This window comes from Papaver somniferum, chromosome 5 (assembly GCF_003573695.1).
Source record: "Papaver somniferum cultivar HN1 chromosome 5, ASM357369v1, whole genome shotgun sequence".
In the NCBI taxonomy this organism is placed as follows: Eukaryota; Viridiplantae; Streptophyta; class Magnoliopsida; order Ranunculales; family Papaveraceae; genus Papaver; species Papaver somniferum.
In genome coordinates this window covers 57,671,959-57,688,294 of record NC_039362.1, presented here as the reverse complement: position 1 = coordinate 57,688,294, position 16,336 = coordinate 57,671,959, and the positions used below count along the sequence as shown (strand labels likewise).

Sequence of the window (16,336 nt, the reverse complement as noted above, 5' to 3'; positions counted from 1 at the left end):
CACAAGCAGTTTATGCTCTCATGATCCCTCCGGACATGCCTGAACTTTGAAGCCTCTAAAGAAGCTTTTATGCCTAAAGAACGAATAACCCTCGCGTTCTCCGGGTTGGAGCAAATATAGTCTATCCATGATTCCCAAGCGACATGAGATTCAGAGGATGAACGAAAATTGACCGAAGGGAAAAAATAATCCCCCCGATGAACTGCCAGACGGGGTGCGTCTTCGAAGGAAGGTATAAGAGGTGACTCTGCTTGAGGACGGATGAGCCAGCCTTCAGATCCGGATGGGGGGATAAGGATGACATACGTGTGATCCAAATATCATCAGCGGGGAAAAGAACGGTGCCATTATCTGCAGCGGGCGTCCGTAGCTTGTCCCTGAGCTGGGGACTATTCCTAAATTCTTCAAGCGTCTACGACTCTGACATGGGAGGCGAGTCACGGATATGTGGTTCATTAGACATGGTAAGAAAAGATAAGGAGAGAGAAAAAAAGGCAGTGAAAAGATGAGGGTTCAAGGGCGAGGTCTCCTCTATTTATAAGGAGGTAAAAGAAGGAACAGTTACTAGGCATACCAGTAACCGTAGCATCCCAAGAGTCGTGCACTTAAACCGCCCATAACTCCCAGTTGTAACCGCCATATTAACATATGACTGTTCACACGGTCCTTGACCGGTCAAATAGTCAGGGAACTAATGTTGATACATGAAAATAATCAATCCTAGAATAGATGGCCCCTTAGCCTATGAAGGATCCCTTTTAGGATAAAGAGACTTAGGAACCAGGCCTAACCCATTAATATGGGTAAGTCCTGGTTCACCCAAGAGCATATTAAGGAAGTTGGGCTTTGGCCTAAGAGGAAAGCTCCTTAAGGTTTGGTATTAACTTAAGGAAAGGGAAATGGTGGTTTAGTAATATGTTAATCTTATGGGCATTTATCCATAAGAGGGTCATTATAAAAGGGAAAGAGGGGACTTCTTGAGATCATCATTAATTCTCTATTACTTTCCATAAACCCTTCTTCTCCTTGGGAGTACTTTTTGTGATTAGGGCTAGTTCCTCCTTCCCATGTTTTACCCATCAACATAAAGCGACTGGAAATCCAAGCTCAGTAAAAACTTTTCTGATAAAAAACAAGTTTAAGCTATCATAAGCCTTCTGAATATCCACTTTAAAAGTCATTTCGGATCCTTGATGAAAGTTGATATGATGGAAAAGCTCTTCGAGGAAAAGCTATTTCATATCCATAAGCCCTCTGTGTCCAGTTTCTTAGAGGGACTATGGTCGTTTGGGAAACAGAAGTTTGAGGCAATAACAGGTCTACAATGCCCTTAGATATTCTGGGTCGCATGCGCTCAACACTGATGTATTCAAAAAGTATATAGCCTTGGACGACAGTCCTGTTTTGGGCACCCAATTGGGGAGATGTTCACCCAGTATCGGTTGCGCTGGTTTGGGCATCTCCAGCAAAGACCGCCAGATGCGCCGGTCCGCACATGACTCATCAAACATGTTGAAGGCAGGATAAAACGCAAAGGCTGACCGAAATTGACGTGGAATGAAGTCATGAAATGGGATCTGAACCGGAGGAACTTATCGGGAGGCTTGCGTTGGACAGACACACGTGAAGAGCAACGTTTCACGTTAAATAAGCTTGATGTTTGAACTTGGCTCAGTCTTCGGCTTCATGGACAGTGCATTGCGAGTGGGGAGTTGTGAGTGGTAAGTTGTACTGCCTCTTTCATCTTACAACCAACGAACTTGTAAAACCATCATAGCAAGAGAAGGGGTACTTCTCTCGTAGCCCTGCATCCCGTGCATGGATAAAGTGGAGGTTCCCACCATGGCGGTCGTGAATACATAAGCCCTTCATAGTGGCAATTCCACTCACTGTACCAAAATGAACCCGGCGCGGAAAGCGCCAAGGATATTCGTTCCGCATGTGTATATTCTACACAGCCTGTACCTTATAGAGGATAAAAGGAGTGGGTTGCGTCAAGGCGGGCAAGCCGTCGTAAAATTTGGTATATCTTCATGAGATGAACCGATAGGAAGGCTGATTCCTTGATCTGTCTTAGCGTTCATCTGTAGCCTACCCCAACTTATCTGGGACAAAAGATTCTGTTTACGATTTCAGAAAAGCTCTCCGACATTTCTTATGTTATCACGTATAGCTCTTTGGGTACAAATTTATTTTGATACATGCTTTGTTGCTTATCATAAGTAGTCGAACACGATTAATCAAAATTTTGACAATGATTTATTGCACAGGTCTATAAGTCTCAATTTTGATGGTTTTGGTTTTGGTTTTGGTTTTGACGAGGTTTAGGTTTTAGTGTCGTTTGTTTTGTATTAAATTCGCACAACTACTTATTTTTTCCTTTGATGACATAGGATTATGTGAAGGCCCCAAGCTGCCAGCTTACCCCAAATTGTCCCTATCATTTTAGGCGCGAAAATGAGATCTGACTTCAAAATTATTCGCATCTTCCCGCGTAATTACTTTATATCTTCATTTATGGTCCCATTTTCTCTTCTGTTCGATTTTTGTCTCGAATCAAAACCCTAGAGCTCATCATCTCGATCCAATCCAGAGAAAATGGATATCTCACAACTTGCAAAGAAACTAGGTCTCTCAGATTCAAAACATATAATCCGTAAAGCCGAAGAACTTCGCCGTCTCAGCAACACTAAGTTTGATTCATCCGTAATTGGAGTTGTAAGTATATCTTCATTTTCCTTTGGGTTGTCCATTAGAAGTTTTGACTGAAATTTGATTCTCTTTGTAGGGCGAGATCTGTAAAGCTGTGATATGTTTGGAGATGGCTGCAACTAGGTTAATTTCTTTAATCAAAACAGTTAGGCTTTTTTAAAATCGTAATTTGGGGATTGTTGGTTAAATGTACCATTTTTGGTGCAGCTTTCAGGCTTTATTCGATCGTCAAATTGCGATTAAGCTGAGTGGGATGTCTGAAAAGGCATATACTAGATCGTTCAACGCAATGCAGAATGGGATAGGTGTTAAGTAAGTCCATTTCTCCTGATCTACCTATTGGTCATGTTGTTTTAATTCTCCTGATCTACCTATTGGTCATGTTGTTTTAATTCATCTCATCGATCTCAATAATGGATCATACATTATGTAGGAACAAGCTAGATGTGAGAGAACTAGGGATTCAATTTGGCTGCGTGAGATTAATCCCTTTTGTTCAAAAGGGGTTATCCAAGTAAGGCTCACTTTTCTTTTTATCGGATGAGTTTATTTTTTCAGTAAAATTTATTGGTTTTGTATGTGACGTTGAAATTGGATTAAGCTTTCTCCAGATTGAACTGAATGCACGAAAAACTATTGCTGTAAATATTTGGTTATTGGATCACAAGTCAGTTTCAGACACCACCACCCATATCTCTTGGTTACCCTCACTGCATGTTTGAATGGTTAAGGTTTTTCTGAACTAAGTGTTTACGCACTTAGGAAGATTGTATCCTGATTGTACTAGCAAGAGTCACTAGCTATATATCTACCTATGTTTGTCAATAGGAGAGAGATTCACTTTCCAATGCCTCTCTTTTATTATTGCTGAGAAAATATGCTTGATTCGTTGTATGTCTTCCAATCGGGGATTCAGCTCATATCAACATGGTTTCTCTGCATTTAGAATTTTCTACGTGATCTGTTATCTTAGCCGTAAAAGGATTCAATCTAAATTGCGTCTCAGAGGTGTCAGTTACGATTAAGTAACACCCCTTTGCTATAAGATTTTTATTTCAGCCTTAGTTAACAATTTTAGCTTTCAGGTACAAGGAGCGATTTCTCGCCTCGTTGCCAGCTTCTCGACGTGCAGATGCTGATTTTACTCGGCCTGTTTTTACAGCAGTTGCCTTTTATTTGTGTTCAAAAAGACATAAGGTGACTAGTAACAACTGAACTAGATTTTAATGTGGTGGAGTGCCTGGAATTTAGGAGGATGAATTCAGATCATTGACATCTACTAATTGTTGAACTAATTTGCAGCTTAAAGTTGACAAGGTCAAGATGATTGACATAAGTGGAACTAATGAGAATGAATTCAAAAGTGTAAGACATTCCCCTTCGAACAATGTATTGTAGGCATTGCTGCTGCAGTTCCATTTTTGATACATACCAGTATTGCCATTTGCAATTGCAGGTTTCAGCATCCATGGAGGACCTTTGCTTTGATGTTTTCGGAAGCTCTAGGGAAAAGAAAGACCCAAAGGATGTAAAAGGGCATAGAGGTAATACCTGCTCTGGACTTGGATCTTGTGCTCAAGCTTTTCCTACTGTTCTTTTAATTTCATATTTGAAACAGAATTGCTTGATGTATTACCTGGCAAGAGGAAACATGAGGATGATGGTGATGTATCTGAAGCTTCTTCCATAGATGATGAAGATGGACTTGAGGTATTTATGCCAGCTCTTACTATTTTATCCTGTAGCTGCAAAATAACGTGATTTCTTTATTCAGTACAGAATGGCTTAGCATGTTTAGTGTCTGCAAATGTATTCTTCTGTCTCAATTTCGCAGGAAAACTTACTTCCGATGCCTAGAGCATCGCCCAGTTTATCACATATGTTATGCATTGTTATCAGATTTGCATTCACCTCGGTGGCTTCATAGTTTGCGTGCCTTGAGGATTGTAGTAACACCAATAATGTATATGTGAAATATTGGTGCATCACATGGTACCCACGTAACAAAAATGATTTCATCTCGCGAAATCATTTTAAGGAAGTTTCAATGTCTGGATGTTTTAGATGCATAGCTGGGAACTAGCTTTATACTTAATTTTGGTGCCATGTCTCCAAACACAAATATTACAGGCATTCTATTTAACTGCTTGCTGAACCACATTCTGCGCCCCATCCATATCTAAGAGTTAACACTAAGCGAGAACTAGCATTTCAATTCACGATCAAGTTAAATGACACTTCTGTTACATGATTTATGAAAACCTAATAGCATTGCTTGGGGAGCAACTGTTACACTGGAACCACAACAAATTTGCTTCATATGACAGACTGAATATTAATGCTAGCCTGTTACCGATGGTTGATGGTTCTAGTATCTTTTGAGCTTCCTTGAACCTTCTTAAGACAATAGGATGATCACAGATGATATAATACAACAATGGTTGCCTCTTCAAATCATTTTCTCTTTGAAATCTTAGGAATCATTGCTATTCAACACTTCCCATCATACATGCTAAGCATAATGATGACTCAACACTGCCGCTTGCTTCACAAATAGTTGCTACATTACCCACAAACCAAGAACCTTAGGTTTTAGAAATGGTGTATTATTTGTGGTAAACAACAGACTAGTCTTTCGACCGTATCCTTACTTGGGTTGGATCACTCATTCTTCTAAGTTTTCTCTTAACATTTGTTTTAGCATTACCAGTATTAATATACCGTGTGTATTTGCAGCTTCCTAGCTACAAAAAGCGCAAAGTCATGGATAAACGCAAATACGAAGATTGTAAATCTACTGTCATTAAATCTAACCGCCAAACAAAGACAGGTGAAGATTAGGATAAAGATATTCTATTTTCATCTCTCGTTCTAATTCTTGAGTCTCAATATATCTCCATCTAGTATTTCGTTAAAATTTCTTTTTATCTAATGACAGTTCCCACTAAGCAGAAGATACAAGCTCAGCTTAACTTCGCTAAGAAAGCTTCAAACTCTAAGAGAATCTCAGTAGATTGGCCAGGACCACCAAAACCAAACGCGAGAGGTGATCATATGTAACTTATCATTTTTGATGTATTTTCCAAACCAAATCTAAACATTATTTAGCTTGAATTTGAGCTGAGAGTCTCAGTTGCGGCAGCTACATGAAACATCAAAAATTGGATACTATTTATTTTTCATCTTTGTTTTAAATTTCACTTTGTTTTGAAGTTCACTCTTCAACTTATACATGTACATTCTCAAATTTTATTGACAATTGAAGCTACAAGAACTACTAATGAGGTTTTCAAGGTAGCATTAAGAGATAGACAAACAGAAAACAGACATTGGAGGCTGGAACAATGTAAATGTCTTGAGCTAGGCTCTTCTATTTGCACAACAAGTCATTTTACTCTATTCAAATCATTTTTGTATGCAGTTTTCATGTAAATATAAACGAATCACATAGTCGAGATGTTCATCTTGTGATTCTGTCCTAGAAAGAGTGAGCCTTTCACTTTTCTATTTTCGCCACTCTTTCTGGAAGGGAGGGAACATAATATTAAGCCCCGAAGATCACAACAGACAACAAGTGACAGTAGCTTGGTAAAATTCTGAAGTAAAATACTCCTCAAGACAGATTCCAGAAGACAAATTCTAAACTGATCGCAGGTATACCAATTAATAATCGGTGAATAATGTACGTAATCCACAAGATAGATTCCTCGAAAGTACGTATTGACAAAAAGAAATTTCTCATTTCTTCTTATATTCAAATAATTCATTTAAAAGACGAAACTAAAGATAAGGTTGTTAATGATACACGATTAGAGTTGGACAACCTAACCCATCAGAGATTCCATTGTCTTGACTTTTCTTCTCTTGACTTTGATTATTCTTCATTGGACTTACAGGCATGTGAATTGTAATGTGCTCGCTCACAATCACCGGATATAAAGTGATGGACAAACATCAAGTCGATCAATCATACAGTCCTAGCGGTCCCACTTGAAGCCAAACCATGTTGCATTTTGAGTTTGTGAAAAACATTAGGTGAGAGCGTGAGACCGTTGACGAATAGTTTTCTGAGCTTGACTGCGACGAACGATATATTGATGAAAAATGCTTTATTTATCGCCACCGAGAATACCGATCCTATGTTGTTGTTATATGCGTATACGCAACGCCTCTTGTAGCCTTGGAATCTACCTTCTAAGTGAGAGAGAGAGAGATGCATCAAAGAAATGCGATCGGTATGCACTATACCTTTTTGATCTTGTATGCTGCATATTCAGGTATGGAGTATGGTGCCCTAACCCTTTTTTTTTTTTTTTTTGAAAGGAAAATTTTATTTAAAGGCTCGAAATTCAAGGGGTACATGTAGGGTTGTTCATGGTTCGGTGTTCTACCTGAACCGAACTGGTCCAAACCGACAAAAAAACCCAGAAAATCATGAGACCGGAAAATCCAAACCAAGAAACCGAAAAATCCGATTGTAAGTGGTTGGTTTTAGTTTGATGTCACAAAAGAACCAAAAATCTAAAAAAAACAAACCAAAAAAGAAACCGAGAGTTAGAACCAAAAAAATCGACAACTACCATAATAATATGTAGCGAACTTTCCATCATAGTATAATATATATTCACTTCAACGAGTATATCCATAAATAAAGCAAATATAATTAAAACTGTATCTAATGTTGAATTATATATGATTTTAATGAGTATACCCATAAATAAAGAAATTACAGTTCAAAATATATCTAATTTTGATGATTTGCTTTATAATTATGATTCATGAGTTAAAAATGAAAGTCTATTAAAAAAAACCAAAAAACAAAAAAAAAAACGGTGGGACGGTTCTGGTGTCTAATATTTTAAACCGAGCATGGTCTGGTTTGGTTTTTGATTTCTTATAAGAGATATTGGTTTGGTCCTTGGGTTTGGCACAAAACCAAACCAAACCGAACCATGGGCAGCCCTAGTTACATGGTCTTAAAACGTAGCATTCCAAGTCTTTACAATCGGGTAAATGAAACATTAGCATAACTAATTCCCAATTATAAGCATTAATTTCTGAACGTCTTGATCGATTAAACCTTATCCCTTTGATAACATTGTTGTTCTCGCGAATTTTGATTCCTGTTTTGATCCCGTTACCTGCACAGTTTCATTACAATCTTGATTATTTCTTGATCCCGATGCTTGAATCCACAATTGGTATAGAACACAACAATTACAACTATCCAAATAGTTGTTGATGGAGCGATGGAGGGTAGATCCGGAGTGTGAAGGTTTTGAAACCTTCTTCAATGACTATCCACAAGAATAGCCTAGATTTTGAAGGATACTTGAGAGTCTGAACAAAGAAGTGATCCATTGGTATTGCTGATGATTTTATAACCGAGGGGTTGGCATATTGATAGATATTGTTGTTGTGGTGTGGTGTTTGACTATTGACCCTATCTTCTATGAACACATTTTGTCGTTGTTGTTGATGTGAAACTTGCATACCTGAATCATGTTGTTGAGGATTCACAAAACCTAAGCTATCTTTAGTACTACTAATAAACTTGTTTAAAAACCTAGAAGAAAAAAATACAAAAGCAAATACTGGTTGACGATTACGGTAATTCTCAGACTGGTCGGCAAAGTTGCGACTAATATATTTGTTCCTTGATTTCAGCTGCTTATATGGGGATGAAAGTTTTGGTTGTTGGTGATGGTGCGGAGCTGAGTTGTTGGTGTAGCATCGCATTAGTCGAGAGTAACCAACGCCTACGGAATGATCCCAAGATAGGGAATGGTAGAGGCCGTAACCTGAGACTGGACCTAAAGCACAACCTAAACATGGTGACATAGCACACTTATTTATATACAATACAAGATAAGTTGACCTAACACTATGGCGAGTTTGCGCGGAGTTTGGACTGTCAAACTGTGGAGTTTCCTTTAACAACCCCCCAAGTCTTTACTCATTTTTCATGTGAGAGTTGAGTCTCACCAACATCTCGCATGTCTCCACAAAACATGTCAGCAAACCTCTCTCCAGCAGTTGAGAAGTCCCGTCCCGGATGTGGATGTCGTTGAATTGGTTTTGTCGGGGTTGTAAGCGAGCTTTGACTGCTTGTTGATTGGTTGACCACTGGCTTGACTTTATTATATTTGATAGCCACTCTGTGTGACACACGTATTTTCTGTAAGACGCGGCTTGAGAATCTAGTATCCATTGTAACTATCCGCGCCCTATTGAGTAGTTCTGTGTCAGAGATATTTTTGTCCATCAGGTTATATCGTAGTCTTGCCAACTCATAGTTATCCTGTTTAGCTCCTAACAATGTCCATTTTTGGTTTTCTATGGCATAATAATTTGCAGGTGAATTATTGGGTGACGGGATCCATTGTAAACCTGGTGAGGCAACGTTTTCGGCTGGATGACTCAGTACCGATTCTTTTCGAGTTGACTCACAAACATTCAAGACATTTGATTTTTGCATCTCTCCATCTGCAACAGGTAGATTATGAATATCTGTCTTTTTTTTCTTTTTCTTTTGAGGGTGGTGAATCTCGTCTGAGTATGCTGGCAATAAATCCGGAGTCTGATGTTGGTACCCATCAGTACGTTTTTTTTACCTCCGGCGCTCTTGCCTGAATATATCAGCAGTAGATCTCGAATATGACGTCGGTTCCCATGAGTACATCTGAGTAGGGGATTATGAGTACAAATTCCAACTGTGTGAGCCCTTAATTTCTTCATGACAAAGTGTAGGCTTTTAACCCAGCTCTTGAAATCAATTAGATTGATGGTACTCCCTTAGACCGACACAGTTATTATTATTATTATTATTATTATTATTATGAAATTATTATTATTATTATTATGATTACTATATTATTGGATGAATATTATTACATGAAACTAGTTGGAAGCCTAACAAGCTAAGCTCCAACGACATACTAATACATTAATTGAACAGGTTGCTGTGCTAATCTACCAGCGAGCCTCATGGGTAACCTAGCCAAGGGAGCCGAAACGGCGGGAGGGGGGGCTGAGATTGTGTCACAAGGGGAGCAAACTAACACTACCTTCCATGTTAATTCCTGCAATATTACGCCATTGGGGACTCGAACCTGTGACCTCCTGGAGCGCATTAAACTTTTGGGGAACGGGAATGACCAGCTGAGCTAGGGGCCCGTTATTATTATTATTATTATTATTATTATTTTCTTCTTCTTTTCTTCATGGCTACGAGGTAGCCAAACTCAGGGTTTCTGTTAATTAGGCTTAGATGTAGCAGAGAATCAACTAAGTACAAAACACTGAACAATAAGAGAGTGATTAAATCTAGCAAGAACACAAAAAAAAAATAAAAAAAAATCATAGTTAGAACCTATTGAGAATTGAAATCCAAACCCAACCTAGGGCATCATGTCTTGCTGGTTGGAGATAGTTTGATTCCCCACAAACTAAATTGCAAGACGAACAAAACACAAATAGTAGCTTGAAAAAATCAACTTCTTTGTTTCAACTTCTGTGAATTGTTGGTTTCATCTCTTTGGAAGGTTTAATCAGGATGGATATTTTCAGATTCAAGTGATGATTGATGATTGATGGAGTTAGGCCGATGATGAAGGTGTTGTTAATGGAGGTTTTTGGTGTGAATAGGTTTCCCCGAGCTGCAAAGCAAAACTCGGTATGGTGCCCTAAACTGTTATAATTAGAACATCATATTCTGCTGTTCTTCTGATTTACCATTCATTTTTTATTTTTATTTTTATTTTGTTGGTTTTCGGAAATGCCACATGCGCCGCACCATCATCTCCCATTTATATCCCCATAACGTGATATCTATCTAAATCCTTCGTCAAGGAGTGTGAACTCTTAGGGGCGATGAATTCCGACTGAACAACCGTGGATCAGTATATTCACGACACATCATGGGAGGTAATAGTGGAGGTAATAACTGGAGGATAAAAAGCATTTTCTGTTTTCGGTTAATGTCTCAGTCAGTATACTGGCATGTGTTAGGAAATATAAGCAAATCCTGGTAAGGTTCCAACCGCACTTAATGTATTGGTTACGGTGGATCCTCTCATCGTATGAATATGATCTGGAGGATGGGTCTAGCGAACGTGTTGTATAAATATAGCGAACGTTGATCTCGAGGGTTATATTAGGTCTAGTCAGAAGAAAAAAAATTACTCAGTCATTTCAGATTTGTCAGGAGAGGTATACTGCTATTACCATATATCAAAAATATATAAAAATTAGCAAATTATTGTTGTCGGTTTGTATTATGATGTAGACCCTATATTTTTTGCAAATCGAGTTGTAAACTTTCATCACCCATAATGTTGTTATATTTTTTTCTATGGAAATCAACGAATTTAAAACCAAAATGCTACCTCCATTTTAAAAAGTGTTAGAGCATTGCTCGGTCGAACTCGCATGCGTTGCTATCTCAAGCATGTTTGTCAATGTTAGTGATCAAAACTATAAGTCTTGATTTCTAGTCTATTATAGATAAGTCTCGGACTAGGATAAAAAGTATAGTTTAGCTCAAGAACTCCATGGCGATCATCATATAAGACGAAAGACTACTCAAGGAACTGGTGGAACTTCATCGACTAAAAGGTATGCGGAGACTTGAACTTATCTATCACTCAAAAGTCTATCTACTCTATCTCCTATCTTGAGACAAAAGTCGTTTTGCTATATAAACTTTGATTATACACATTTGCTATTTCGAGTCGAGTTTATCTCGCCTATCTATTTCGAAATATGTGCTGGTAAGCTTTCGCTTTGGCCAAGTTCATCTTTACCTAGTGACAAAAGTCATGTTATGTTTCAATCACTTTGAAAATAGCTTTGACGAAAAATGGTTTGTGAATAATAACTATATAACGTCCTCCAAGAATGTTTCAATGATTGAAATGAGAGTTTAGATCATATAACCAATAATGGATATAAGCATTGTGTGGCAACACATATATGTATAAGTCCTTTTTCCTTGAACCGAAGTTTGCGAACTTTGTTGATCAAGAGAACCGGAACAAGAGCCGTGAACTCAGTCCGCGAACCCAGTCCGCGAACTGGCGGAAGTTCTCGACCCGAAAAAATCTGTTGGAGTTTGAGAACTCCTTCCGGGAACTTAAGTCCGCGAACTAAGTCTGCGAACTTAAGCTGGTTATATCTAAAGACGATTGTTTGTGAACTTATCTATATTAACTAAGGAATGCAAGTTGCAAACCGTGGCTATAAAGTTCATGAACCGATTCGAGTGAATCAAATCGTTTTTCCTTCAATTGTGTCTTTTGTAGTTACATAATATTTCCTTGCAATTGAAAAACTCTCTAACTGGTTCATTTGAGTCATTTGAACTAGTTATGGTGAAGAAGAATATGGTTGGTATGAAAGTGCTCATATGGATAACCATTTGGTTAACTATTGTTGAACCAACAAATGTTCATGTTTGGGTACAATTACATAAACCCAAATTAGTACATTTCATTTGTGTATAACAAGCTAAGTTTTCGATCCAACAGTTGAAAGATATTAGCTTGAATCTAATCAGGTTTTCATCTAACGGTGAATATTGAATGCTTTGTTACTAAGCTAACTTGATTGCAAACCCTGATTTGAAAGACTATATAAGGGAGAACTCTAGAAACTGGGAAACCTAATCCCCACACCTCATGCGTGATACTAGTCGATTCTCCTTTAACCTTTGGTTTCTTCTAAAAAAGCAGGTTAACGACTTAAAGACTTCATTGAGATTGTGAAGCCAGACCGATACTACTTTCTTGTAGTTGTGTGATCTGATCTTGCTGATTCTATCGTTTTGAGTACAATCGTAACGATTGGCTTGAGATTTATATCTCCGATAGGCAAGATAGAAAAATAGTCACAAACATCTTCGTCTCATTGTTTGTGATTCCACAATATCTTCTTTCGCTGCGTCGATTAAGATTATTGTGAGGTGATTGATAATAATAGGCTGTTCTTCGGGAATGTAAGTCCGGGTTATCAATTGGTTCCTGTTCACCTTGATTTATCAAAAGACCGAAAAGAACTTGTAGGTTTATCTGTGGGAGACATATTTATCTATTATGTAGACTTTTCTGTGTGATACAAATTTGTTTATTAAAGTGTTCGACTTTGGGTCGTAGCAACTCTTAGTTGTGGATGAGCTCAACTAAGGGAATCAAGTGCGTAGTATCCTGCTGGGATCAAAGATGTAAGGAGCGCAAGTGTACCTTGAATCAATGTGGGATTGACTGGGGTTCAACTACAGTCCAGACCGAAGTTAGTTTGTAGTAGGCTAGTGTCTGTAACGGCTTAATACAGTGTGGTGTTCAATCTGGACTAGGTCCCGGGGTTTTTCTGCATTTGCGGTTTCCTCGTTAACAAAATTCTGGTGTCTGTGTTATTTCTATTCCGCATTATATTTTGTTATATAATTGAAATATCACAGGTTGTGCGTTTGAATCAATCAATTGGAAATCCAACCTTTGGTTGTTGAAAAAAATATTAGATCCTTGAACATTGGTCTTTGGTACCGTTCAAGTGATTTCTCTTGTATTCAATTAGACTCGCAGATTTCTATGTGCTTGAGAAAGAATTGAATCAAGAAAGAGAGATATAACTCTTTGATATACTTTATTAAGATTGAGTCTAGTTGATTCTCTTGAAAGTATTTTGGAGTTTGTCCATACAGATTGCTAACCGAAATATTGGGTGAGGTTGTTAGACCCCTGCTTTTTCAAAAAGATAGGGTTGTTTCATGTACAAATTACACATGAAACAAGCCTATCTTTTTAAAACGGAAGGAATAATATTTAGGCACATTAGGATATCGTCCTAACCCTTTTGACATGATCTTATATTTGTATGGGTTTGTATATATTTTTAGGTTTATTTTGATTGTATTAAACATTTAGAAATATGCCAAAATATCTAGCCACATATGGAACCTTCATAAAGGAAGGTCTAAATATAATTTCCAGTACTACGAGAAGTCAAGTACTAGGAGTACTTATCAAACGCGGTGATTGTACCAAAAAAGAACAAAAATTTGGGAATGTGCTGACAAACTACTTGAGGGTTTACCAAAAAGTATGGCAACGTATCTTAATGGATTTCACTGAAGGCTTACGAAAAAGTGATAAGAAATCTGTGATTGTGGTGGTAGTGGACAGACTCACCAAATACAACCACATTATTGGTTTATCTCATCCCGACACTTCTGTTACTATTGCTAAAAGGTTTATTAGGCATGTGTTTACTAAACTTCATGGTCTTTCATCTTCTATAGTGTTAGATAAAGATAAGATCTTCACTAGCAATTTTTGGCAAGATCTCTTCAAGGCATTGAGTAACTCAAACTTCGCGCTGCTTATAACCAACAAACAAATGGGTAGACTAAGAGATTCAATGCCCATGTAGAACAATATTTGAGATGCATGACAGGGTTTCAACCAAAGCATCGGTATCACTGTCTGCCATTGGCTGAGTGATGGTACAACACTATTTACCGTTCGAGCATCAAGATGAGCCCCTTCCAGGCTTTCTATGGATACACCCCACCACAATTAGCTTTTGCAGCACAATCAACTACTTTTGAGGAAGCAGTTGAGGATTATTTAAAGCACAAAGCTGCTATTTTGGAGATTCTGAAGGATACTTTGCTTAAAGCTCATGAGAAAATAAAACATTTTGCTGACAAGAAGAGGTCTGACAGGATATTTGAAGTGGGTGATTGGGTATATATCAAACTACAACCATATAGACAGACTTCAATGGTTTTGAGGAAGAATTTCAAGATGTATGCCAATTATTATCTGACATATAAGGTGTTGCAGAGAATTCGGCCTTTGGCTTACAAATTGCAGTTCCCAGCAGGCGTCAAGTTCACCCAATTTTTCATGTTTCTCCATTGAAGAAACAGATTGGACTCTACCGCACTCCCCCATTAGAGCTTCCACTTGTTAATCTTGAAGGCCAGATAATGGTGGATCCAGCTGCCATTTTGGACACTAGGATTATACTCAGAGATGGAGTTCAAGTACATCAACTGCTCATACACTGAAGCAATGCTTCAGCTGAGAATACCACATGGGATGACTCCACCAACATTGCTGCTCACTTCCCTGGTTTCTATCTCTGAGGACAATGATGTTTTTAAGGGGGAGCTATTGTCATGCACCTGAGCTAGTGTATAGTTGTGTAATTGGTGATAGGGGAATCCTTTAGTTTTTATCCCTTATCTATTTTTCGCTCAAGTAGTCTTCACTTGTTTAGAGTTTGTGTTTGCGACTGGATTACTGCCAGATGTCATAGGATCATTGTTTAGGTTTCCGCTTCTGGTAGTTGCTTTAAATGTGTATGAGAGAGAGCTTTATAAACATCAGTTATCAAATAAACGAGTACATTTCAGGCTGCTTTTGCAGATTTACTTCTTCTTCTTCTTCCATTTCCGAGTTGTTGATTGTACTGAGTCCAATACAACTGCTTCTTGCTGCTATGTAGTTGTGCCAATTAAAACCTCACACTTCTTAGCTAAGTGATGACTATATTGATGGATGGTAGGGTTATTATAAACGTGATATTTATTTGGATCTTGATCTCAATGTAACGAACATTCACGACATATAGGTCTCAATTTCAGAATAAAATTTTCAATTATCAAAAAGAGAAAAAACAAGATAAAAAGTACACCATTTGCATAAATTTGTGTGAAAACTTGGTATATTGTTGATTTTTTATTTTCTTATCAGCTTGCGCTGCTTATACGATATTTTCGTCCAAGTATGATTAAGATATCTATGTAGAAGGATACACCACGGGACGAAGGGTACCCATTTATCTGGAATCAAACCCAAACCGCTTGATTAGGTTTTGGTTCCAAGTTTGAATCCTAATATCAGGCTTGTTAGCAATTTGAGTACCCAACAGGTAGAGCTTTAACTGCTAGCTTTCGATTTTTAATCGGTTCTACCTAGTTGATGTCTACTTTTGTGTATATATTAGTCCAATCAATTGAATTTAACTTTTCATTTACTTTATGTCTCATTTATTTTAGTGACCAATCAAAACATTGGTATAAGGCTAGTAAGAAGTTGTTATTGGGTTCAAAACAAAATTAGTAAGAATGAAATCTTATACAATGCATTATTAGGCTGTTTGGATACATTCCCAGAAGTTTCTTTTTGACTTCTGGAAGCAAAAAAAGATCATAAATTAGTTTAGGTATTCAATTTCAAAATAACTTTTAAAAGCAAAAAATATCAACTTTTCGTGAGGAAAAACGTTTTTAATTTTGACTTCTGCTCATGATTTTTGCTTCTGGAGAAGCAAAACACTTCAGTTTATGGTATCTAAACGTGCAATTACCGATTCCGTTCCGAGTTCCCCTAATTTAAAAACTGGAACCAAAAACAGAATCGGAACCCACTTGAAATCACTCAAATATCACGGACCACGGTTCCATAATATTCAGTCCTTGTACTAAAAAAAAAGAAAGAAAAACAACTCTTTCCCGTTCTACTACAAACTCAACTTTAACTTCTCGTATTGTTGTTTTCTTTTTCTCGTAATAATAAATTTTTACCCGAAAATCTCGTGTACAAAGAAAGGATCCAAC

The 16,336-nt window shown here is 37.7% G+C and overlaps 1 protein-coding gene across 1 annotated transcript; it reads left to right on the top strand.

The window, feature by feature from the left end:
- Positions 1 to 2,556: 2,556 nt before the first annotated feature.
- On the top strand, positions 2,557 to 6,050 carry LOC113277439 (origin of replication complex subunit 6-like). Its single transcript, XM_026526537.1, has 10 exons — positions 2,557 to 2,718; positions 2,789 to 2,835; positions 2,920 to 3,024; positions 3,146 to 3,226; positions 3,798 to 3,909; positions 4,015 to 4,077; positions 4,169 to 4,256; positions 4,331 to 4,422; positions 5,449 to 5,542; positions 5,651 to 6,050. Exons 1-10 carry the CDS (start codon positions 2,599 to 2,601, stop codon positions 5,770 to 5,772), a joined length of 924 nt encoding a protein of 307 aa, XP_026382322.1. The 5' UTR covers positions 2,557 to 2,598; the 3' UTR covers positions 5,773 to 6,050.
- Positions 6,051 to 16,336: the final 10,286 nt, after the last annotated feature.

Excerpts from the sequence above, each read along its gene's own strand:
- LOC113277439 (XM_026526537.1), top strand. The coding sequence starts at position 2,599 with ATGGATATCTCACAACTTGCAAAGAAACTAGGTCTCTCAGATTCAAAA. Across the intron at positions 4,423-5,448 it reads ATGATGAAGATGGACTTGAG|CTTCCTAGCTACAAAAAGCG; the intron begins GTATTTATGCCA and ends GTGTATTTGCAG. Across the intron at positions 5,543-5,650 it reads TAACCGCCAAACAAAGACAG|TTCCCACTAAGCAGAAGATA; the intron begins GTGAAGATTAGG and ends ATCTAATGACAG.